The sequence below is a fragment of the Myodes glareolus genome, chromosome 14, assembly GCF_982192425.1.
Source record: "Myodes glareolus chromosome 14, mMyoGla1.1, whole genome shotgun sequence".
Classification (NCBI taxonomy): Eukaryota; Metazoa; Chordata; class Mammalia; order Rodentia; family Cricetidae; genus Myodes; species Myodes glareolus.
Window position 1 is genome coordinate 6,676,723 of NC_142039.1, and position 25,809 is coordinate 6,702,531.

The following is a 25,809-nucleotide window of genomic DNA, read 5'->3' on the forward strand; positions in this document are numbered from 1 at the left end:
ATCCATAAGACACTTTCCCATACATTGTTACTGTCAGTAAGAAAAAGGACTCATACAAACTCCTAGATTGTATAAGATTTCTTTGGGTTGTTGTTTTGGTTTGGTTTGTTTTAGTTTTTTGAGACAGGGTTTTTCTATGTAACAGTTCTGGCTGTCCTGGAACTCATTTTTTAGCCAGACTGGCCTTGAACTCACTGAGATCCTCCTGTCTCTGCCTCCTGAGTGCTGGGATTAAAGGCATGCACCCCCACCGCCTGACTAGATTGCATAAGATTTCTATTGCCTGAGACTTGTATGTTTTTTATTGTCTCAACTCACAGTGTATCATAGAAAATAAATTCTAGTTCGAAGTTTATCACGGCCTAAGATGGATTTTCCATGGCAACCATATTTGATTCTTAGAAACGGAAGATTTTCCATCAAATAAATTTAGGGAATTTTACAGTTTCTCAAAGTGCAAAATCTCATTAACATATTAAAGATTGGGAAATATTGCCTCCCAAAACTGTAATGAAGGCTCTTGCCTTCAGCAATTACATCAGCTTAATGTGTGCAAAAAAAAAAAAAACAAAAACTTCACTTCATTTGTTCACTTTTTCAAACACATCACAAGCAATTTCCCCTAGTATCTATCAGTTTGGGAGGCCTTGTGTATAAACAAAATCTCACTTTTCTCACTTGAATCTTGTGGCTTTAGTTAATTGTGCCCTGACTGAAAGCATAATCAAATCTGGGGAAAAGGCCAGGAAATCTTTAAAAGGACCCTAGCCTTTTCCCTATACAGTGGATCTGACCAGAGAACTTGGTGGAGTATGTATTGTTACCCTTTATGTAAAAAAATACTATGTCATGGTCCAGGGTGGGGTCCAGGATATCAGTCCTCATCTTTAAAACAAACATTTGACACATTGTACAGACTTCAGAATAGAGTTCACACAATATGGGAAATGAACCCAAGATATCAGTACATTTTTACTCTTGGACCCCATCTCCACTATCCAGTCTTGCAATTATGTTCACCTACAGTCAGGTTACTTATCAGCTTTCTTTCCCTTGAAATTTCTCTGAATGTGTCATGAAAATAAAGTCATATAATATCTAATCATCAATCCAGCAGAGAACCTTTGAACCTCTAATTTGGACTTGTGAACAGTGTATGTACATTTCTACATTTCGTGGTGTGGATGTATCTTTTTGTTTCTTCTGAATGGGGTTCTTGGGGTAGAATTTTGGGCTTCCTAGTGAGTTTGAACAACTGCAGGTTGTTTCCCAAAGAGGCTGTGACCTCAGTAATAGTTCAGCAGGTTCCCAGTTTTCTCCACATATTTGTTAACATTTTGTATTGTCTGTCCTTTGAGTCACAGATAACCTACTATAAGTACAATGATATCTCCCTGTCATTTGATCTTAGACTTTCTGAACCATTTGTGTGCTTATTGGCTACTCATAACCTTTTTCTGTGGGGATTAAAGGTTCTTATCCTAGCCCTTTGCCAGTTTTCTTATTTTGTTGTATTCCTGTTGAGTTATAAAAGGTATGTGTGTATATATATATATATATATGTGTGTGTGTGTGTGTGTGTGTGTGTATGTGTGTGTGTATGTATGTATGTATGTATGTATAATCATATAAAATTATATAGTATAATTATGTAAGTAGATATATTAGATACAAATCCTTTATCAGGTTATGGTTTAAAAATATTTTTCCAGTGTCTGGTTTTGTCATTTTCTTATTGGACTCTTTTGAGAATAATGTATATTCTGTTGTTTGGTGGAATGCTATTGAAGAAGAGAGGGCCTGCTTTTGGTCCTGGCTACCCTGCTAGCTTACACCTGAAATAACCACACAAAACTGTATTCATTTAAACACTCCCTGGCCCATTATCTCCAGCCTCTTATTGGCTAACTCTCACATCTTGATTTAATCTATTTCTGTTAATCTGTATGTCACCACGAGGTCGTGGCTTACCGGGAAAGATTCAGCATGTCTGACCTGGCAGCTCCATGGTGGCTCTCTGTCTACTCTTCTTCCCAGCATCCAGTTCTGTCTACTCTGCCTACTTAAGTGCTGCCCTATCAAATGGATGAGGAAGTTTCTTTATTCAACCAATGAAAGCAACACGTAGATAGAAGAACCTCCTAACCCAGAATGCTTCACACTTATCAGCTGGAACCAGTTTATTGATGGGTTGTTCAACTTTACCCTTATTGATTTTCCAACTGCTGGATCTTTCAAGCCTAGTAGAGGGAGTGAAAAGTCTCTAAGTGCAGTAGTGGATACATCTGTTTCTCCTTGCTCTATCAGTCATTGGGCACCCAAGGCATACAGTAAGGACTTTGGCATTTTCCTCAGGAGCCAACAGGACTGATGAGGATGCAATGAGCATCTTTAGTCCTGATCGTTTTCCTTCCGTTCTGACTGAAAGTAAGATGGTCTCTTCAGCTTCCTTTTGTTCTGCATCTGCATGCATGTTCTTCTCTAGCCTCTCACTTTAATCTGAGTCTTTACATTTAAAGTGGGATTTGGGGGACTAGGGAGGTGCTCAGTTGGTAAAGTACTTGCTGTTCTTTGGATATGAGTTTGAGCCCCAGAAGGGAGGAAAAAGGTTGGTGCCTGTAGTTCCAGTTCTGGGGTGAGAGAGATAGGCAGAGCCTGGGGCTTGCAGAGCAGCCAGCTTATCATAAGTGATAAGCTCCAGGACCCGCTGAGAGACCTGTCTCAAAAAATATGATGGACAGCTTCCATAAAATGATACCCTAGGTTGGCCCTTGACTTACAAATGTACATGCACTTGCATATATATGCATGCAGAATCCCCCACATACACATGTGCACACACACACACACACACACACCACAGTGGTATGTATTTACACATGTGTACATACACTAAATAAATAAATGTCATATGAATTTATGAATTCAAATGCCTTTTGTAAGATCTGATGTATAATACTTTGGTGATCAAGTTTAGAAAAACATGCCATGTGGTAGTGGTCAACTTCTTTAATCCCAGCATTTGGGAGACAGAGGCAGGCAGATATCTGTGAGTTAGAGGTCAGCCTGGTCTAGAAAGCAAGTTCCAGGACAGCGAGGACTATTATATAGAGAAATTCTGTTTCAAAAAAACAAACAAAAATTTAGATAAACACTGCCTGAAAACATAGCCAACATTCTATATGTGAACATTTACAAAGTATAATATAGAATCCATCTAATATGCAGAATATAGAGATTATCAAATTGTTTATGCATATATACATAATTTTGTCTCTTTTAATCTAATCCAACTTTAAATGTTAGTGGGGATTTTCTTTTTGAAGTACATGCTTGAGATCCTGCCTCTGTTTAAGTTTCAGTTTTGTGGGGGAGTATCTATGCCCCTGTAGATATGGAATGAGTAGGAACCTGTGAAGACAGCTCCAGTGAGCTGCCAGAGCAGGCAAGGCCAGTTCCTTGCCTCCAGGAGCATCCTCCATATTTGATTTCACACCATATCGTACCTCTTGCCATTGCATGGGAGCATCTCTCCCATATATGCTGTCTCTGTTCCTTTGGTGAATATAGGACCTTTTTGTTACGTTGAACTTTACTTTTCTTCTAGCATAAGGTAAGTGAGTCACTCCCTGTCTTACGGTTTTTTTTGCTGTGATAAAACACCAGGACCAAAAGCAACTTGGGGAGGAGAGGATTTATTTCACCCTATACTCCCAGGTAACAGTCCATCACTGGGGGAAGTCAGAACAGGAACTCGAGCAGGGTGGGAATTTGAAGGCAGGAGCTGGAGCAGAGGCTACTGAGGAAGGCTTCTTACTGCCTTGCTCCTCGTAGCTTGCTCAGCTTGCTTTTCTCCACACCCAGGACCATCTGCTCACATGATCTGAGCCCTCCTCACATCAGTCATAATCTACACAGCATCCCACAGACTCGCCTACAGGCCAGTCTCATGGAGGCATTGTTTCAGTTAGATCCCTCTTCCCACATAGGTCTAGGTCTGTAACAAGTTAGAAGACAGCCGGTTGGCACTCTCTCTCTTTCCACTTCCTTCCTTGTGAAATGAGGCTATCACCAGATACCATCAGAACATTCTAAAGTTTAGCAAGCAGGTTCTGTAATGATAGAAGGACAGATAGCATGCGTGAGCTCTAGCACCTCAGTGCTTACGACATACAGCAGCTGTGATGTTGCTGTGATGTGCTCGGGAATCTGTTTTCACCTTACCAGAACTTATCCGCCTGAAGCTCTGTTTCCCAAGTTTTTCTCCATATTCACCTGAGTGATCCGATCTGTATGAAACGTCATACTGTTTGTTAGTTGTGCCATAATGTATCTTTCTTTTCTTCGTTTTTCCAGAATTGAGCGGCTGGCCAAGGATATAATGAATGACATAGGCTTCCATGATATTCTGGTCCTGTGTGTGCTGAAAGGAGGTTACAAATTCTGTGCTGATCTGGTAGAGCACCTTAAGAACATCAGTCGAAATTCAGATAGATTTGTCTCTATGAAGGTTGACTTCATCAGACTAAAAAGTTACAAGGTAAGTCATTACATGTTCTATTTTTTTATTGCATGACTATTAGAACTCACAATTCCTTAGAACAAAAGAACAAGTTATGAAAATGAAGAGTCTTGTGTCTAAATATTGTAATGTTTTTGTTGTTACTGTTTATTTTCAAAATAGGGATTCTCTGTGTAGCCTTGGCTACCCTGAAACTCTTGAGAGCCCAGGCTCTCCTTGAACTCAGAAATCTGTCTGACTTGGCCTCTTGACTACTGGGATTAAAGGCATCACCACCACGCCCAGTTTGAGCATAATTTTTTAAATGACAATGATAAGAATTTAAATAATATTCCTCTATTTTCACATATGTGGAAAATCATTCTTTGGGAATAATTCATGCATTTGTTCATGTGAGTAAAGCCAATGAGTGTGACCAGAGTGAAGAAAACCCAGGGGAGACCGATGTGCTTTTATGCTGTTATTCTTAGTCCTGGAGCCCCGTGGGAGGGAGTCCGAACCCAATGGGGAGATGTAGTTCTCTGCCACTATCACCTGAGGTAGAGAAGGGAAGTCTGGAGGGGATGCCAATGTGGGGAGACCAGGCCAGGGATCTTCCACAGAAGCTCTCCACCAACTTCTGATAGTTCCCTAGCCACCTCTGGATGGAACTGATACCAGTGGTTTTTCAAACATACCCTTCGCTTAGTCGCTTTTCACCAAAACGTTAACTGTGTGACATTTGTTGTTTAATGATCAATAAGTCACTAAAGCTAGTGTGCTATTCATTTAGAACATCCTTTGGTCAAAACCATAACAGAATCTTCATTGACTAAACCACCTTGGCACATTTGAATTTTGTAGTCAGCCTTAATTGTCTTCCTATCGGTCCATGCCCACACCATCACAAACTGAATGGCAGAAATCAACACAGGTTTATTCACGGACAGTTTCTTGGTTAGAAATCCAAATGCATTTCTGGCTAGGGTCTCTGTTCCTAGATGGATTCTGATCTGCTGTGCTTCAGGGTCGATTTCCAGGAACTCCAACTGTAGCCAGAAGTCAGTTCCCACCTCCTTCCTGTAGCTGTGCTGGATTTGACTTCCACCCCTCCGGCTTTCAGGTCTTGCCCCAAGACCTCCCCAAGGTCATTTCACAAGGTGTTTCAGCCCCTTCTCCACCTCAGCTGGAAGCTCACCCTTCAGGGAAGGACCCCACCCTTCTAAGCGCAAGTGATTAGGTCTTGTTCACCCAGTCAGCTGACTAGACTTCCAACCTTGGGAGGGATTTCTGGCCACATTTTTAAGTTCCATTCACACTAAAATGAGGAGGATTGTTCAGGGCCTGTGCTCCAGGAAGAGCCTTGATCTCAGTTAGGATTTTTATTGCTGTGATCAAACACTAGGACCAGAAACATCTAGGAGAGGAAAGCATTTATTTCACCTCACAACTCTCAGGTCATACTCCACTGATGAAAGAAGTCAGGGCAGGCATTCAGGCAGGAACCTGGAGGCAGGAATTTAAGCAGAGCCATGGAGGAATGCTGCTCACTGGCTTGCTCAATGTGGGATGCGGCTGTGTGGGAATGTTGTCCCCAGTGAGCTGGGTTCTCCCACATCAGTCATCAATCAAAAAACTGCATTACAGACTTGCCCACAGGCCTCTCTTACAAAGGCATCTTTCTCAGTTGAGAAGCTTCCCTGCTGACTCTAACTTATGTCAAGTTGACATAAAAATAGCCAGCAAGGCCATCTGGAGGTGTGCCTGGAATTCTGCCGAGGTTTTCATGTGGCACTTCTCCAGCTGCCTCAGGTCTAGGGTGTCTGTAGATGGGCTAACATTTCTTAAGATGCATCTTCTGAATTCCTGAATCTCCCGGATACAGTGAAGATGCTTTTGTTTTTATGTGGGCATCCTCACCTGCTTGATGGATTCTGTGCTCTCATGAAAACTTTCCTTTCTACTTTCCTCTCTTCTTGGACTAAATAGCTGTCCTTCCATCTTAACCAGATTTTTCTCACTTGGCCCTGGTCTTCACTGTGTTGTTCTAGCACATTAAAAAAAAAAGTCTTTTTTAAGATCTTTGTAGAGCGAAAGTTGAAGAGTGAAAGTGAGGTAGGTTTCCTGAGGTTTAATTTCTATGCAGAAGCGTTTATCCCTGTAATTTACAGCTCTGCTCAGGTTCAACCACACAGCTCACTGTGCAGGGGTCTTCGATCCGTGTAGTTCCCTGTCACTCCGCCTGCCCTGTTGTTCTTACGCTAAGTCTTCAGAACCCCAGGGCCCTGGAAACTACTGTTAGGTTTTCTCTTCCGAGTGTTTTCTTTCTAGCACCTTCCATATTTTTGCCTTTTTAAAAATTATTTTTTCAATGGTAGTTAGTAATCCCTTGATTTTTCTCCATTATCTTACTCTTTTGATTTGCATCAACTCTTATGGTTTTTGTTTCCCTCTTAATGTTTGCTTTTTCTCTCCTGGTTTCGTAAGACGGAGATTTAGTTCAAAGGTTTGGGATATTTCTTGTTGTCCACTATAAACATGTGATGATGTCAACTTTCCTTTAAGAACATTTTTAGCTACATCTCATAGATTTTAATTTTAATTTTAAAATCATCTCCCGAGCCCTTACCTCATGTAACAGTCTGTCTGCTCACTCAGGCAAGATATTCCTCTAAATACATAGCATCCAAAATGGAGGGGAACCCATAGTCATAGCCTGGTCCTTGACGTGAGTAACTCTCCACCCATGGCTCATACACTGTCCCCATTCAGAAATGCCTCAGTGCTAGGTCACGCTGGAACTGGTCATCTCCTTGCAAAACTGAATTCTTTCAGCCTGCCTGAGGGTAAAGGTCAATAAAAAATGAAGCCCTAATAAATGAGGAGGAGGGGACTAGCTCACTTTTCTCTGAGGCATCTGGTGCTCCTTCCCTCCTCCACATCTATGCGTGCATCTTGAAAACATCTCAGTGATAATTTGATTCTGACTGTACCTTTATGACTGCTGTTTGGATGTTTTCCCCCAGCTGGTGGTACTCTAGGAGGCTGTGGGGTCTTGCTGGAGAAAGCGGACATGGGCTGGGGTCACACTTTGAAGTTTATAGTCTGGATCTAGCACCTCTCTTGCTCGCTCTGCCTCCTGGTTTGCTGTGATGAGAGCAGCTTGTGCCACATACTTCAGCCGATCTACTCCTCTGTGCCTTGGGGACTGAAATCCTTGGGCCATACATCCTTCTTCCTACGTTTCTGTCAAGTACTGCGGTCATGATGACAACACCCTTCACACACACACACACACACACACACACACACACACACACACAGAGTTAATCACTCTGGAAATGCCCTCACATACACACACCCAGATGTATCTCCTGGATGATTTGAAATGCTCTTAAGTGGAAAATAACGACCACCGCTTCTATCCTGTTGTCTTATGTGTTATGTCACACATAAGCTAGGGTAACTCATGTGTGACACTGAATGACAAGGATGATTTAGTATTCTTGCCTTTCTCCTGCTTCAGTGCCCCAGGTGGGAGCCATTTCCACTGTGTTCTAGGGAAACAATACGATTCTGAGACTAGCAAGCGAAAAGTTCGTTTCTCCATTTCCAGCCCTCAGCCTCAGTAGCTTACATCAGGGGCACTCTTCCCAAGGATGTTCCATTGAATGGACCTTCTTGTGGACAGAGGGCTCTAAACATCTCAGTGCTTTAGGCAGTCTGACTTGTCTTTGTTCTTATGCTAAAAATACAGAAAACATAGAATAAATTTGCATGAGTGATAGCAATCTAGAGACCAATGGCTTAGAAATTAGCATGAAACCGTTGTATTATTTATTAAAATCTTTTGAGATTTATTATTTTGTATTTTATGTATATGAGTGTTCTATTTGTATATATGCATGCATGATGGAAGAGGGTATCAGATAGAAGAGGGCATCAGATCCCAGTACAGATGGCTATGAGTCACCACGTGGGTGCTGGGAATTGAACTCAGGTTCTCTGGAAGAGTAACCAGTGTCCTTAACCACTGAGGCATCTCTCCAGTCCAAGACTGGTGGATTATGGGCATGGTAACTATTCCTGTGCTTGAAAGGAAGGAAGGGCCCTGGTACCCTGAATTCCCTAACACTGAATCCTCCTCCCTCCCTTTCACTCTTCCTCCCTCTATCCCTTCCATTTTCCCGCCAGTTCCTCCTCTGTCTTTCTTTCTACTGATGCTCAGCTAGTGCTTCACAGCAGTCATTACCTCTCCTGACCCTGTCAGGAGTGCTGCTAGTGCTCTCTCCCACCTGTCACACAGTGACACAAGCCAAGAAGCAGTAGGATTGATGTCATAATCCACACCCAGCTGTCTCTCAGGCCTGTGTCCATTGTAGCAAGCAAACATTTCCCACAGAATTCCCCAGGGCTTTCCGAGAAAACTTCACTGTTTTATAAACTATTGGTATGTTTGCTAACATTTTAGGAAATCAGTTATGCATTCTTCTTAAAATATACACAAGAGAAATATTAAGTATGTATAAATAATGGTCATCATTATGTAAAAATTTGCTTTTAAGAAGCAATCAAATCTGAAAACCTAGCATGAACAAAAAGAAATTACATGCGTGACATTCCATATGCATACATGTAAATATGCTCAGTAGTGTGTCCTATAATATTTGTTTGGGTGGAAACGTCACCCCAGACCCTGGCATCCATATACCCAAAGAGTCTGGAATGTTTGGGTTAAGGCTTCACCCTAGTCCCTGGCATCCCTATGTCCAAAGAGTCTGGAATGTTAGGGTGAAAGCTCCATCCCAAGCCCCCTCCCCTAGGAGTTGACTAAGTCCAGACTCCACTCCCGAGAAAGCCCGCCAAACGAAGACCCCCCCTACTCAGAGATGCTCAAGACCTTTCCCACAGGGCATTTAAACAGCCCCCTAGAGAAAAAACGTGTGGTTTCCTGGTCTTCCTTCCCAGTCTCCTCTCTGGGGGTTAGAAGGACACCCTGGAGCATTAGTATTTATTAAACCTGGGCTTTTTCTAATTTGGTTTGATTTGGTCTGATTTGGATTATTGCAAATAATAATAAAGTGAAGAGGTTTATTGGGGTGCAAATCTTTTCAATATTGACAAAATCTGTGATACTATTCCCCGTTTATTTAATGAGAAATCAAATTGATCAGCTCTCATAGGCGTTCACTTGCCTGTGGGCCCGCGCTGCTCAGCTGCAAGAACGCAAAGGTACACTGTGTCTGTGACCATCTATTTCCTGCTACTGCTTTACATATTTAAATTTTTATAGTGTTTTATGTTCCTTAAACTACTTAAAGTATTTTATTTTTCTTAAACTCTAACATATGCACGTTCACAGGTGGAAAATGACTGTGGCACTTTCAGGGAATAATGTGGATAACTGAAGTCTTTCTCTTAGAAACGTCTAAAAGTGCTGGGGAGGTGGACTCTGAAAGCACTTGAAGCACTTAGTGGTGCTCACAGAAAGGCTAGGAATGGTCAGAGGCCAAAATGAAGAGCGATCAGTGTGTAAACAGCAGCAGAAGCGAAGTGTGTCGGTTTTGGTAGGGTTGATTACAACACTCGTGTAGGTGAAAAAGACTTGGATTAAAATAAAACTGGAAGCTGAATGAGACTCCCTCTAATAAGTCAGAGTCCTCAGCAATGCTTGCATATCCTTGATAAAAAAAAAACCCACCATTCAGTAATGGGAAACCCAAAAACCTAGTTTATTCCTCTTGGTGGGGATTAGAAGAGAGTGAGATCTTTTCTGACACAATATGTTGGTGTGTGTGGTTCTGGGAATCAAACCTAGGTTGTCGCAATGTTAGACAAGCACACTACCACACAGTCTCTTGTGTGCTTTTTAAACACAGATCTGCAAAATAAGTAGTCTGAAATTTTAGCTCATCTCACCTCTGTAGTTTCAGAAACACCTTTGTAAGACCTGGATTTTAAAGCTGACCTCAGTCCAGGATGTCTTCATGTTGCCTGATAAAAGTCAGTCCAAAATATCTCTGCAGGGAGTAGCCCAACCCAGGCAAGATTCCTATAAATGAACTCTCCCTTCACCTAACTGCCAGCTGAGTGTGGAGCCCTTTTGCAGCACCTGACGGCGGACAAACAGGAGACTGGGGAGAACTTGCGGACGAATGCTGTTAGGTGCCAGAAAGTGCATTTCCAGCCAGCTTTGTGTGTGTGTGTGAGGATGTGATATTTGCCAAACTTTTCTCTTTTTCTTCTTAAATGTCTTAATTTAAAGGCTCATCGACTTACACATAAGCCAGGGTGAGGGTGTAGCACTCAGAGTCGGTTGCTTTTCCACCAGTGTGTTTAGCTTACCTGTGAGCACAGATATTCAGGCTTCAAGGATTTACAGCTCGAGGAGGCATGCTATTTTAAACAGGCTTGCCTTCCCCCAACATCCTCAGCCCCTACCCTGCCAGTTCTTTGAATATACTGCGCTTTTTATTAGTTCATAATTCTTGTGTGGAGGCAACATCAAGAGAAAGAAACAATAAAGAAGATAAAACACAACCCAAGATGTAACCACAGTAGGCCTGTGAGATTGGCCACACAGTGGTGTGAGTCCCTGGGAAGCAGGCGTCAGTAGTAAAGAGGCGCATTGAAGCTAAACGCTGGCCACAGGCCTGTTCCCGGGAAGGTAGAGGAAAGCAAGCATCTGGTTTTCCCCCCTTCTGTTGCCACAGCTGAGAATAAAGGTTTTCAAGTCAGTCCTTGGTAATCCATGCTGGTGAGCATGAGCAGGTTGGATAAAGCAGAAACAGCATCCCAGTATCCTGTGTTAGCAGGCCTCACTTTGTCCTGTGCCAGGCCGTTTGCTGAACTGGTTTTGTTCCTTTCTTCCTATGAGAGTCTATTAGTCACACAAAATAAAGAGTTTCATTATCACATTTTCCTACCTATCTAATGCACTTTGTTAATTCTATATCTCTCTGTCTCTGTCTGCCTTTTTCTCTCTCTCTCTCTGTCCCCACAGCCCTCATGTCAGAAGGCTGAGCTAAATTCTGCCTTTTCTGAGAGCAGTGGGAAATTTCCTGGAGTCTCAGTGAGGACACAGAGTCCAGGACTTTAGAGTCCCCAGCTCTTAGGGATGTTGGATCTGCTCAAAGTAGGTATGGAAGTACACACACACACACACACATATGCACACATGTACACACACAAAGAGCTAAATTAAAGGATGAGGAAAGTAACCTAAGCCAAAAGGGTTAATGAAAGACAAAAAAAGAGTTTAAAAGGCTTCATTAAATTCCTTCACTGGCTATCACTTACACCTCTCTCTATGTTCCATCAAGAAGAAAAATGAATGGACAGTAGCTGTGCAGGCCTTTAATCCCAGCACTCATGAGGCAGAGGCAGGCGGATCTCTGCGACTTTGAGGCCAGCCTGGTCTACAGAGTGAGTTCCAGGACAGCCAGAGATGTTACACAGATAAATCCTGTCTCAAAAAAAAAAAAAACAAAAAAGAAACAAACAACCAAAAAAAAGGGGGAAATAAAGATACTACAACACACTAAACTAAATCACGACATAGGCATGACATTGATTATTGAAACGCATCCTGATTTTGGAAATAGCAAAATGTAAAAAAGAAATATAGAATATGGGTTTGATTTTATAAAATAGATAATAATTTTCTCCCATAACTTTTTAACAGTATCATTGGCAAGTATTTGACTAAATGAAGTATTATGAAAAGCATTGTCTCTACTCTTTGATTCTTCTCCAATCTTAGGTCCTGTAATATTTATCTAAGGTCTAGTCAATAAATAATGAACCATGGATAGGCCTAGCTTATATGGAGTCACGTAAAGACCTTACAATCAATAGGAAGTAGGTGTGAAGCCAGTGCATCACGTCTGCGAGGCCTCTGGATGGAGATGTGAGGTGTGGCCGTGCTCAGGTGCATCCTGAAGCAGTGAGTTTGGACCACCTGCCTTTTTCTTTAACTTCTGATTCTTGTTGTTGTTGTTCCAAGATTTTTTTAAATGTGCATGTGTGTTTTGTCTCCGTATGTGCATAGCGCCTCTAGAGACTAGAAAAATGTGTTGGTTCCCTGAAACTAGAGTTGCAGGTAGTTGGGAGCTGCTATATGGGTTCTGGGAATAAAACCCGTGTCCTCTGGCTGAGTCATCTCCCTAGGCCCTGGCTTCTGGATCATGAGATGTATTTACGACTGGACTTCATTCAGCATGCGTGGTTGAAGAACCTTCTGCTCAGCACATATCTGGCAGGACTATTTTGAGATGTCTATCAAGTCAAAGACTTGTTGTTTTTATTTGAAGTGAGACCCCAATCTGTTCAATACGAGTTAGTTTTATTATTCCTTATGCTCTTTTAATAAATACATGTGGATTTTATTAATGTACACTCTGTAGAAGATTAACTTTTTGTTACAATTTTATTTAGAGTGTTTGTGTGTCTGTGTGTATGTGTGTGTTTGTGTAGGTCAGAAGACAACTTGCAGGAGTCACTTCCCTCCTTCTACCATGTGGGTTTTAGGAACTGAACCCAGAACTTTAGGCTCGGTGACAGGTGCCTTTACCCGCTGAGCCATCTCACCGGCACTATTACTGTGCATTCTTTACATTTCAAACTTAGTTTTCTATAGGAACGTTTGCTTGAGTTTGACTTCCCGGATGAAAATCAAAAAGTGGGACAGCGAGTAAAGGAATAACACAGGAAGGGTTACTAAATCATCCAGGAAACCAGTTAAGTGAAAGTCTTCTGAGGATAGTTGTTGTCTGCGTTTCTGTCCTGCCTGGTTTCTGTTCTCCCACCAGATCCCACAGCCGTTCAGCCCCAAAGAAATCACAGAGGTCTATATTAATAATAAACTGATTGGCCCATTGGCTCAGGCTTCTTATTAACTCTTAAAAGTTACAATAGCCCATTATTCTAGCATATGTTAGCCACGTGGCTCAGTACCTTTTCCAGCAGGGCAGGTCACATTTTGCGTCTTCAGTGTCTGGACAGGACTGGGGAGCAATGGGCTTCCTTCTTCCCAGAATCCTCTTGTTCTCACTGACCCACCTCTACTTCCTGTCTGGTTGTCCTGCCTATACTTCCTGCCTGGCTACTGTCCAGTCAGCATTTATTTTAAACATAATTGACAGAACATAGACAATTGTCCCGTAGTTTTTCCTACGTCAGCAAGTGGAACCTGGTCACTGCTGAACCCAAGGAGGTAGAAGATATGACTTTGGAGTATGGCTTTGTGGCTGTAGACACTAGCTGGGAAGTAAGCAGGCATATCCATAATCTTGTGAAGTGAGTATTACTACACATACAGCCCAATTCACAGAGCATTTCTGGGTAACCACAGCTCTGAGGGTTATGTATGTGTCAACTCATTAAACTTCCACAGGTCCTTCTGAACTTGCCCCACCCCTACATCCTGCCATCAAGTCACGGACACCTATGGTTCCTTTGCAGGCTGTGCCATGGAGGTCAGTGGTAGCTGCACTCCCAAGGACTCCCCCTGGAAGGGGGCGGTGTGGTTCATTCCAGACCCACAGCTTGTAGTCACACCTTGACTTCTGACTTAGTTAGGGTTTCTGTGGCTGTAAAGAGACACCGTGACCTTGGCAACTTTTATAAAGGAAAGCATTTCATTGCGGCTAGCTTAGTCTGTTGTCATCTTGGTGGAAAGGTACTAAAGAAGTAGCTGAGGGTTCTACATCCAGGTCTTCAGGCAACAGGAAGAGTCTGTGACACACTTCCTCCAACAAGGCTACACCTCCTAATAGTGCAACTCCTTATGGGCCTACAGGGGCCATTTTTATTCAAACCACCACAACTTCATCTTGGAGTATCTCTTCGTCTTCTGTTAGGTGTGCTGAGTGAACTTAAAGCAAGAGCCTTAGATGTAGGAAACAGAACATAGCACAAAGCAAAACATACAGTGAGAACTGAACCCTGAGGGCCAGGCAGAAAGGCCAAAGCCAGCTAGAGAGGCACAAAACGAGCACCCGGTACTACTTCTGCTTGGCTGCCTTGCAAGTGCAGTGACCGCACCCACCCAAGGTCCAGCTTTGTCTTGGTGAGTCTGTCGCATTGTGCCAGAAGGCGAGACAGAAACAGGGTGCCTTAATTATTAGAAAAGGGCTGCAGAACCTTGAAACCAGGTAGTGTGTGACCCAACAGGGAGTGTGTGTCCTCAAGTATTATTCCCATGATGCCACTGGGATTCAGTGCATTTCCTGCACCTGCACTCTTCCGTTGTAGTTCGAAAGCATGCTGGTTCCATGGACCTTAAGCATGCCATAAATACACCGAGCCTGTTAATCCACTCTTATTTGTATCTGACTTGTCTCAAAAGGGTTGTAACAATGTGGTAATTTGTTACAACACATAACATCTAATTTCCTGCACAAAAAAATAATTACAGGCAATAAACCAATTTTCCTTTTTAAGTTCAACTGCTCTTACCAATGTTTGGTAACTGATGTTGGAGACCGTAACAGTCATAAATTTATATGTTCCATATGCATTTTATGAGAATATGGGGACTTTGTCATCAGCTTTTACAGAAATAGTGTGGTTTTGGAAGGGAAAATATAACACAATCAGACATACAATAAAGTGATTTAGAAAATTTTCACAGGAATGGTGTCTCTTTAAATCTTTAAAGGTAATTATTCTTTGAATTTAATGCCCTGCTTCTTTTAATGTTTTATCTTACGAGTGTGAGTATTTTGTCTCTATGTGTGTCTATGCACCGTGTGTGTGTGTGTATGCCTGATGACCATGGATGTCAGAAGAAGGCACTGGATGCCTGGACCTGGAGAGGGTGTAAGGCTCATGTGGGTGCTGAAAATAAAACCTGGGTCCTCCAGAAGAGCAATCCATACTCTTCACCACTGAGCATCTCTTCAGTCCCCTTCTTTTTTAAATTGTAGGCTATATTTCTCTCTTTTTTTAATTAATAATTTATAAAAATTTCCACTTCCTCCCCTCCTCCCAATACCCTCCCACTTAGGCTATATTTCTCTTATGGCCCGAGCTTAGCATTGCTAAGGACAATCCTATCACTAACAATGAAATTTTAACACACTGAAATGTTAAGATTCATAACTTTCATGGACAAAAATTATTTAGTTTTGTTAATTAAGTTGATAATCCCTGTCAGCATAGTTTAAAAATTGGCTCACACCTTTAATTCCAGTGCTCTGGAGGTAGAGTCAGGTGGATCTCAGAGTTTAAGGTCAGCCTGGTCTACAGAGTGAGTTCCAGGATAGCCAGGGCCACACAGAGACATCCTGTCTCTATAAACAAATGAAACAAAAAGAACTAGAGTGCCCCCCCACCTCTAAACCTACCTCTGATTGAGTGGAGAGCATATCGTATTTTTTAGGACAGCTGAAAGGCTATGGTACACTCCTAAAAGTTGATCGCCAGCACACCCCTCACTCCCCAAAGTCAAAACAGCCAACTTGGAATCTAAGAAATTATGCTCTCTCTCTTCATATCAAATTTGCCTTTAGATTAATTAACTAATTAAGTAATCTATGGTTGTCCCGGGGATGCAAATTGGGGCCAACAAGACAAGCAATCTCATTGAGCTCCAGCCCCAGCTCTGAAAATGGCTTTTGAACACCTGCCCATTTCCACCCATCTCAGAGCCCAGATCTCTGAGGAAGTGGTGTAGCACGAATAATAAAAACCCAGAGACAGACACTGAAGCTCAACCTGCAGATTAGGAAAGCAAAGCAGCCAGCCACTGACTCTTACCATTACCTCAGACCTAAATGGCAATCCTGGCTTCTGAATCCTCAGAATTAGACTGTGAGTGAGATCTGTCTCCTCCTGTTTTATAATCCTCTCTAGTGCTGGGATTAAAGGTGTGCACCAATACTGCCTGGTTTCTATGGCAAACTATTGTGGCTCCTGGGATGCAAGGTGTGTGCCACCCCTGCCTGGTATGTGAGGCTGACCGGTGTGACTGTTTTACTCTCTGATCTACAGGCAAGCTTTATGTATTAAAGTACAAATGAAATATCACTGCAAATGACAGTTCTCCCGTGGTTTCTTTTGCTCCCCTGTAACATCACTGCAGGCAGGCAGACGCTTGGCTGCAGATGAAGCACATCATAGTTTCTGCCTCTACTTAAGACAAAATCAACCTGTGAAACAACTTCACAAAAGGTTGTTTTGTTTCAGTCTCCGATAGATCTGGGGGTTGAACCCAGGACCTAGCATCACCTTTTTAGTTAGCATCTTATTCCTGTGATAGACACCATGACAGAAAGCAACTTGGAGAGGAGAAGATTTATTTATTTTTTTTCATCTTAGAGCTGATATGGTCAGCTTTTCACATAACTGGGGAAACCAGGTCAGGAACCCAAAGTCCAGAGCTGAAACAGAGGCCATGGAGAAGAGCTGCTTACTGGCTTGCTCCCCCGGGCTTGCTCAGAATGCTCACTTTTACTAACATAGGGCTGCCTCCCCAGGAGTGTCACCGCCCACAGTGAGCTAGGTCCCACATCAACCATGGAAAGAAAATGCATGGCAGACCTTTCCCTGGCGATCTAATAGGGGCACTTTCCCACTTCTGGGGGGCTCTAGCTTGTGGCAAATTGATACAACAGCAATCACGACAGCCACATCCAGAGACCTTTAGGGCAGATCCGTTTGGGCTGGAAATATATATTGTAACATTCTTAAAAGTTAGAATTATTAATAATTTAGAAGATCAATCAATGTGTTTAGAAAACTTGGATAAGACAACATTTGTTTCTTTTGTTGGATACAAGTTAAACACATGTCGGAGTAGGATGAGCCAAGGCTTCTTTCTCCAGAGTTACTCATTCCCTTTCTCAGCTGCTCTGTTAGTTCACTTGCTACATGCAGTACAAATCTACAAAGAAAACTACCTCTCCTTTTTCTTAAATTAAGATATCCTTCTGGCGCTGGAGATGGCTCTGCAGTTAAGAACATTGGCTTTTCTTTCTTCAATTCCCAGCACCATATTGCAATGTAGAACCATATGAAACGACAACTTCAGGGGACTGATGCATATTCTGGCTTCTATCGGCACCAGGCATGCCCGTGGTGCACAGATGCAGATGTGGACAGCACACATGCACATAAATAACAAAATGAAAGACAATCCTCATTTAGTTAAAGGTATCCAAAATAATAATTAAAATAGTTAATTTATTTCTAACTCAAAAGTACTCTCTTGGGTGAGTCTAGGAATATTACTTCCTAAGTACGGGTCAGTCTGATGAATTAGGCAACTGCTATCACCTCCATTTTACAAAAGAGGAAAATGAGGCACAGAGTCAAAGAAAGTGCCCAGTATCACAAAACACTAGCTGGGAAAGAGACCAAGATGCAAACTTGAGCTGTTTGACCCCAGAATTCAGCCTTTTTCAACCTCTCTATTCTGCTTCCTATGACCTTGGCTCACTTGTTTTCTCTGGGCTTCCCCTTATTTTTGGAACCAGCAAGGCTGGCCTTCAAGTTCCCTTGGTTCCCTGACAGATTTGAGTTTATGTAATCTTACAAAAATGACTGGTTTCCCGCTCATATTTGCTTTGCATTCTCCATTAGAATGACATGAATATGTCCATAAAGTCTCAGATGACAGGCTGAGCAGGGCAGAGACAGCAAGGCCAAAGATAATGTGCCTAATGGTGTTGGAGGTTACGTCAGCCGTGAGGGCCTGGGGAACGGTACCAGCAGAGAACAGTTGTGGCATCTGAAGACAGCGGGCACAGCAGACGTAGGCGGTGTCAGTGTATGGCCCATTAGCACGTCTCGGTTACTCATTTCTACTGGTGCATACTCACCTCCCCTCACACCTGGTCACCCACTATTGCAGGAGACTGAAGATGAACTTTTCTGAAAGGAAAAAAAAACAATAAAAATAATTGTCCAAAATGTGATTATAAAGCAAAGCAGACGTCTGGACAGCTTTGGTTACAGTCTCTGCACAAAGTTCTGAGACAACCACTGTACTATCCAATCAGCCAGACATGTTACCTCTCTCTTCCCACACTGATGCTGGAACTGGGCAGTGGATGCTCTGTGCAGAGACTGAATGGATCTGAAGAAAAGACCTCTACACACAGCACTGGGATTCCACAGCTGAAGAGACATCTCTCCCAGGGAAACCTCCTAGTACGCCGCCACCCTGAGCTCCCTAGTGCACGTATACCCTTTGCTAGCAGACTAGGCTGGTATCACATGTTAAAGTGTGGAAAGGCAGACAAGGAGAAACACTCCACAGCAAAACAAAATAAAAACAACAATCGGAAAGGGATGCTCAAGAAAAGAAATCCCTTTCTTTTGCTCGCCTCCTTGGGATTCCAAGAACATGGTCGCAGTTCTGGGGAGTCACTTAAAAATGAAATAATGTCTTTCTTAAAAATGGAGGTTTTCCTTGACTATCTAGTGTTTCTTAAAATAAGAAACCTTTAAGCTACACATAGTGGTATCTGTAATCCCAACACTTATGAGGCTGAGGCAAGAGAATTGTGAATTCAAGGCAGTTTGGGCTACATGATAAGCCCATGACCTGTAAAACCAAGGGCTAGAATTTTAGTCACAGAAAGTTTGTCAACCATATACAACTTCCTGAGTTTGAACCCTAGAACTGTGGTAGACAGACAGGCAGGCAGGCAGGCAGACAGACAGACAGGCAGAAAGATAGATAGATAAACAGACAGACAAACAGACATATAGATGACAGATATTTTCTAGTATGAAAGTTCTGATTGTTTTTATTAAAAGTTCAGCTAGATTTATGGTAAGTATTGCTTCAGAAGCTATTATATCAAAGTATTGTCTTAAGTGTTTCACAAATATGAACGCATTAGTACTGAGCACATTCTGAAAACACTAATGGATTCATATTTGTAGAGCACAATAGAAACAGCAGGAACTGTCCAAATATTATTCCCACGGAGACAGAATAAGTAACTGGTATCCATTAAGCACAATCAAGTCTGAAACATGCCAAAAGAACACAAATAGGAAGATTTGTTTCTGCAATTAAAAGTACATGCACTTCAGTAGCTGCTCTTGATCTCCCGTTGAACAACTGTCCCTACTCTCCCGCACACTTCCCTGCTCAGTCACAGAGGCAGCTGGCACCAAGCACCTTGCTTTCCCACATTCATTTGCACTAAGATATGGGCCTTTGTCATTGGGAGACTTACTGAGACTCTTCCCGAAGTAAAGAATTTTCTGCCCCAGTTAAACGCGTGCATGCAAGAAATCTCTCTGTGTGGAGTAATGCATTGCTTTAAGTGAACTCTGGAACTGTAATGGGTTCCTTGGGGGTCATGAGATCACCAAGTATAAAGGTTTGGCTATTGTCTGAAGATGGCAGGGAAAAGAGGAATAGAGCTGGGTCCTCACAGGCACCAGTGAGGTATGGGGGCCATCATGGCAGATTTGAAGTTTAGGTGGCAAGACAGAGTCTTGCAGGAAAGAGAGATGCTGTTGCCAAGGAGCCAGTGGACACAATGTCATGTAACCCATTGTCTCCACAAATAGTTACACTGAGTCTGGCCCTGTTCTGCCTAATGACATTTTAGGTAGTGAACAAAATCAACTCTTTGACATCTCCAACCTTACCTTTCAGAAGGACATATGAGAATTGGGAATAAAATGGAAAATATGAAATACATTCATGAAAAATACTATGAGGAAAGCTAAAGTGGGCCAGAGAGATAAGGTAGGCTTCAACGAAGTGGGACCAGAGGTCAGGGCAGCTTTCTGCTAATGGCAGGCATTGGAAGCAGAGACTTGGAGAAAACAAGGGTGCAAATCATATGGACAGGAAAGTTAGTTCTGGAAAGTGGAGACAGCCTGGTTAGAGGCCCTTAGTGGAGTGTATTGACAGGAAAGCATAGGCAGCCAAGACAAGTCAGCTGGAGACACTAGGTGACTGAGTAAACTGAGGTAAAATGCTGTTGAGTCTGGCAGGCCATGGCATGGGCTGAGCCTTTTACTCAGAAAAGGTGGGAAGTTTTTCTTGGGACCTGAGTATAATGGTGTGATCTGACTGGTGCTTTATGGGTTAAGCCAAAGTTCAAAGCAGGGAGATGTTTGGGAGTCCAGCACAGGGAGATCCAGACGCTGACAGAAGACCTGGTGAGAAGTACGTGGTTTAGCGGGGACCTGGAGAGACAAAGCTGTTCTTGAGAAATTCAGTCCTGGTGGACTCTAGCCTTGAGTTGGAGCAAAGGTGTGAACTGGGTTGTCATTCATTGACAAGGAGAAGAGGGAACTGAGAGTTTGATTTGCTCTGAGGTATCCAGTTTGGGTGGGCATTGGATGTGTCAGTCAAAAGACTGAGTGAGGTTACCATCTAAAATGATGTCATCTTGATGAAGAATGGATCCAGGGAATGAGAGTACACAGAGAAGAGTTCTATGTAGAAGAACATTCTAAGGGGCTGAGTCAGGGGCATCTGCATATTTAGAAACTAGGAAACAGAATAAACCAATGAAGAGTAGCCTGCCTCAGGGACCCACCCCCTGGGAGCCAAGTGGACAGAGGTTGTCCTGCCACCAGAAAGGCGCAAATGATATACCAATCGGGGAAACTGAAACTCCACCTGTCATTTCAGTTCTTAGGAAGCAGGGACAAGAGGATTGCAAGTTTGAGGTCAGCCTGGCTTACACAACAAGACTATCTCAAAAAGCACAAATGCCAAAGATCAAAACAAACAGCAAACCAAGAAAAGAAGATTGCAATCAGACCACCATACTTGACAAGATGAACATTTGCCAGTGATAGCAAACGGTGATGCGAGAGCCACCGCAACCATCCCCAGAGTCAAAGCAAGCAGAGCCAAGCTTGAAAGTAATTCTGTGGCTGGGTGGCTCGTGCAATTCCCACCTTGCCCGTGGAATCATGGGAGCCTACTCTGGGAAGGGGGTCATTGAAAGAAAAATGAGATGCTCTGGTGTGTTGGTTTCCATTGAGCGGACGTGCGTGGTCTGTGGAGGTTTTGTCTGTGTCGAAACCATGCAAACAGAGAAGGTAGACTGATTCCCTGTCCAAAAATCAGAAGCCCTTGAAGAAAGGCAAGCAGTACACAAAGCAATATGAAAACCATAAACACAACCCAGAAGAAAGAAGCATCTGGGCTGGGTGTAGTGATGTACACCCTTGATCCCAGAAGCACCAGAGTTCAAGGCAGGGGTGTGTGTGTGTGTGTGTGTGTGTGTGTGTGTGTGTGTGTGTGTGTGAGAGAGAGAGAGAGAGAGAGAGAGAGAGAGAGAGAGAGAGAGAAGTGCTTGTCACTAAGCCTGACAACCTGAGTCCAGTGGTGTGGAACCCACATGGTGGAAGAGGAGAGCTGGCTTCCACAAGTTTTCCTCTGACCTCTGCATGCACTGCGCAGCATGAACACCAATAAACAAAAATGTAGCAATTTTTTAAAGAAAAAGAAAGATGTAATCGGCATAAATCTCAGAGTCACAAGCTGTGCTTCGGCACCAAGTCACTGAACGTCTCTGATCACAGCATTCTCCCCAGTAAAAGAAAAGCAAGGGGCGAATGACACATGAAGATATTTTATGAGTAAGAAGTTAGAAGTTAGATGCCATGAGGAAGAGCTCTGGAGCTATATCATCCTTAAATGGGATCAATAAACAAGGCTATTGTTATTGCTACTGTCTCTGAGATAAGCCCAATGTAGCATTATTTGTGCTGACCTGAGTGTAGCCAGAGAAAGAAGCTGTAGCATTCATAAAATTCCCTAGAAGACATTTCCATGGGCTGGACCTTATATGAAGCAAAGCAAGACTTGAGATCACATTTTCTCAATCTAGTCCAAAATAAATGTCACTGACTTCTCTGACACTCTGCCCTTTAAACCAGCTCTCACATGTGTAAGGTTCGGGTACTCATGCACCCTCGGGGGGCTGGGGGCCAGTGAACACTTTGTCGCCAGGCACTAAGTGGCCTCAGGCTCACCTTTGCTCTGTTTTTCCTCTCGATCTCATTTATTTTTACACTGACGTCCTAGGTCCATAAGGGCGTTGGTTTTGTTCCCACGGAATAGAAAGCAGAGCCAACGCCTGAGGAATCAGCTTCTGAGAGCACACTATGGTTTTCTTTTTGTTTTCACAGAAACTAAGACCAAATTGAAATCTAGAAGAAACAGTCACATTCCTCACTCTTGAAGAAAATATTTAAAACTTTAGCAAGTGGGTTCAATGTCTAAAACAATGTTTACTTGGGGCTATTATTAACGTCATTTTCTTATTTAAATATATGATTTTGAGCTCTGAGCCTATGGTTTATTTTTGTCTATCTGGCTTGAAACTGTATAGCTCTAGAGCCCTTGAGCTGAGACACTCAAGGAAGAAAGTAGGTTTTGAATTTCAGTTTTTTTATTTCATTTCATGGTCATTCAATTTATCAACATTAAAAAAATTCAAGGCACATGGATATTTCCCAGAAGTCTAATGGTTTCCCCAGGGGAAACATAAAATTTCATTAGTCCCTGAATTTAAAAATCTTCTATCCCTTTTCAAAAATGACCATGGAAATCCTGTTTCTAAGGTGGGATTCAAGGAGGATTTGGCCCTGCTTCTTGAAACAGGTTCCTTCAGGAGGTGAGTGCCAGCCTCTGTGTTAGAGAAAAGCGGAGTCTGGAGCTTGCTTTGGGATCATTGTTCCAAGGGGCTTTATCCTATTGTCTTTTGAAAAATGAAAATATACTCTAATAGAGGCATGCTAAATCATCTGGGCAGACTTGGAAGGGTCACTTTGGTCATTTCTAAGCACTCAGCTAAGAGGGTTTTTTTTTTTTTTTGCCTTTCTTGTTCTAATCTCTTGGTTGTCATGGTCATAGGGGCATTTTACTTAACCTGTTATCTGAGCGTATAGAATTATGAGCTTAGACTTAATATGAATTGAAGCATTTGGAGACATAGTAACAATGATAATACCCAACTGAGGAATTCATAGTAACTGGAAATCACACACTTGATCTTCTCAGAAACCTAGTCAATACGCATGATCTAAAGGATCATGCGAAGAGCAGCGTTGGCAGTGTTCCCTGGCCGTGTCACACTCTCGGGTCTAAGCTAAGCTGCCTCTGAGCCAACCAGGAAAGCTGACTACGGCTTACCCATTTCTGCAGCTGCTCTGTGGGTAACTCTGCCTTGAAAGCTGGCAGTTATTTAAACTGTACTGTTTCCTCCACAAAATGCTTTACATTCTGATGATAAATGAGAGGGAACGCTTAGACGCCTTGTTTACTTGGTGTAAAGATTGTGTTATGCTGTACTGCAGAATCTGCTTTCAAAACAGAGTAAATGGAACATCTCCATTTTGGTCAACACCTGTAGAGTTGTGGTCGGTAAAGAGGAGCCTCCAGTGCAGATGGAAGAGCAGCAGGTCTGGTTTGTGGTTTCAGAGGATGGCAGGGATTTTGTGCTTAGGGTGGAATGGACAGAGGGCAGAATCAGAGAAACCTGCTGAAAGGTTGCCGTAGAGAGCTGGGTGAGAGCTGGCGAGCCAGGATGGAGGGACTGTGGGGGCTGAGGAGTGTGAGCTACTGTGTCCAGTGTCCGTTAGAACCAGGACTGCATGGGAGGTGAAATCAAGTGTTTGTCAAGGGTGACCTCATAGTTGGGTAACAGGCACCAAGGGGACAAAATCATTTCTAAAAGAATCTGATAAAGATCAGGTGTCCAAACACATAATGCACTCATAACTCATTCAAAAGAGGTCAAGCAACTGAATTGTTGTTAACTGTCAAAGAGTTAATTGGGCCCTCTACCAGTCAAAGACAGGGAAGTGGTAAAGGGGAAAGTAGGAAGATTGTCAGCATCATTAGACATGGCATGGGTTGCGGGGGAAAACGAATTCAAAGCAAAATCAGGAGGCCACATCCTCCACACCTACTAGGGTATTCACAACCCAGAAGTGAAGTAGTAAGAGTTGTTAGTGGGTGGGGAAACTGGAACCCACTGGTGAGAATGTTAAAGGGTCCAGCCAGTTTGAAATTGCTTTGGCAGTTTCTTATAAAGTAAACACACACTTAACATGACCCACAAGTCTTCACCGAGGCATTTATCCAAATGAAATGAAGACATTTTTTCCACCAAGGCTGGTCTGCAAATCTTCATGACGACTGTATTTGTAATAACTCTAACTAGACTGTTTCAAATATCCACGGCATTTGGAGAGTGGGCAATGGTGGTGCATCGTGCATTTAACACCACTCAGCATCTGAAAAGGAGCACGCTGCGTGCAAGGAACAAGAATAGCTATGTTGCAGCATCAAAGAGTCTCAGACGAGTTAGGCTCAGTACAAGAGCTGGATTCAAAAGGCTACGTGACTACATTTAAATGAAACTCTAGGGAAAAAACAAAACAGTTATCGCAGAAGGCAGAGCAACCTTGAGAGGCCACACTCAGAGCAAAGACACAATTTAGAAAGGGACCAAGCCTGATAATAGCGACGCATCCCTTTAATCCCACACTCGGGAGGCAGAGGCAGGTGGATCTCTGTAATTTCGAGGCCAGCCTGGTCTACAGAGTGAGTTCCAGGATAGCAAGAGCTGTTAAGCAAAGAAAACCTGTCTCAAAAAATAAATAATAATAATAAATAAATAATGAAATTTAAAAAATAAAACAAAGTAAAAATAAAAAGGGATGCCAGGCGCTGCCTGGGCACCATCGTCTGCTGTGTCAGGACTGTGACAATGGCCTCTAGACTGAACGCATCTGTCATAGTTCACTGGATGAAATACTAGTATTGATGGATGCATTTTTTTTTTGCCCCAAAGGAACTGATTTTTTTGTAAAAATAATTCTAACTATTACTGCATTTTATGTTTGAGGTCAGCAGATTTTAATTGAGATTTAATAATGAATATGCAAATGGACCATGCTTAAACAATCTTGTAAAAAAAAAACAAAAAAAATATTACATAACTCTTCGTATCTGCCGCCTCAGCTGTGAAGTGCAAATCATAGCCACTGACTTGGGTTTGTTTTTTTTTTTTAAATACAAAAGCCATGTGTAATGATGGTTTTCTTTAATTGTACTGAATGTCAGCTGCATCCAGTTCAGTTTGAATTTAGCGCAATCCAGTCGTGGTTTGTTTTATATTCTCTTGCAGCATAATTTAAGCGGACTTGAACTACTTTGTAGGCTTATTCTTTTGCATACTGTGGTTAGTTTGCGTAAAGCTGGGTGGATCTGTAATTAGAGGGGAGCGCTCTACCCCATCCCAACAGCCAGGAATTTGAGGTTCTAGCTGCTTCTTCACACTCAGCTCACACTGAATGACCGTACT

The 25,809-nt window shown here is 42.6% G+C and overlaps 1 protein-coding gene across 1 annotated transcript in view; it reads left to right on the forward strand.

Annotated features, from left to right (window-relative positions):
- Positions 1–25,809, forward strand: part of Prtfdc1 (phosphoribosyl transferase domain containing 1) — a 90,003-nt gene that overhangs the window by 11,678 nt on the left and 52,516 nt on the right. The window contains exon 3 of the mRNA XM_048461116.3: positions 4,357–4,540. Coding sequence (XP_048317073.3) covers positions 4,357–4,540 — 184 coding nt within the window. The remainder of the gene's footprint in view (positions 1–4,356; positions 4,541–25,809) is intronic.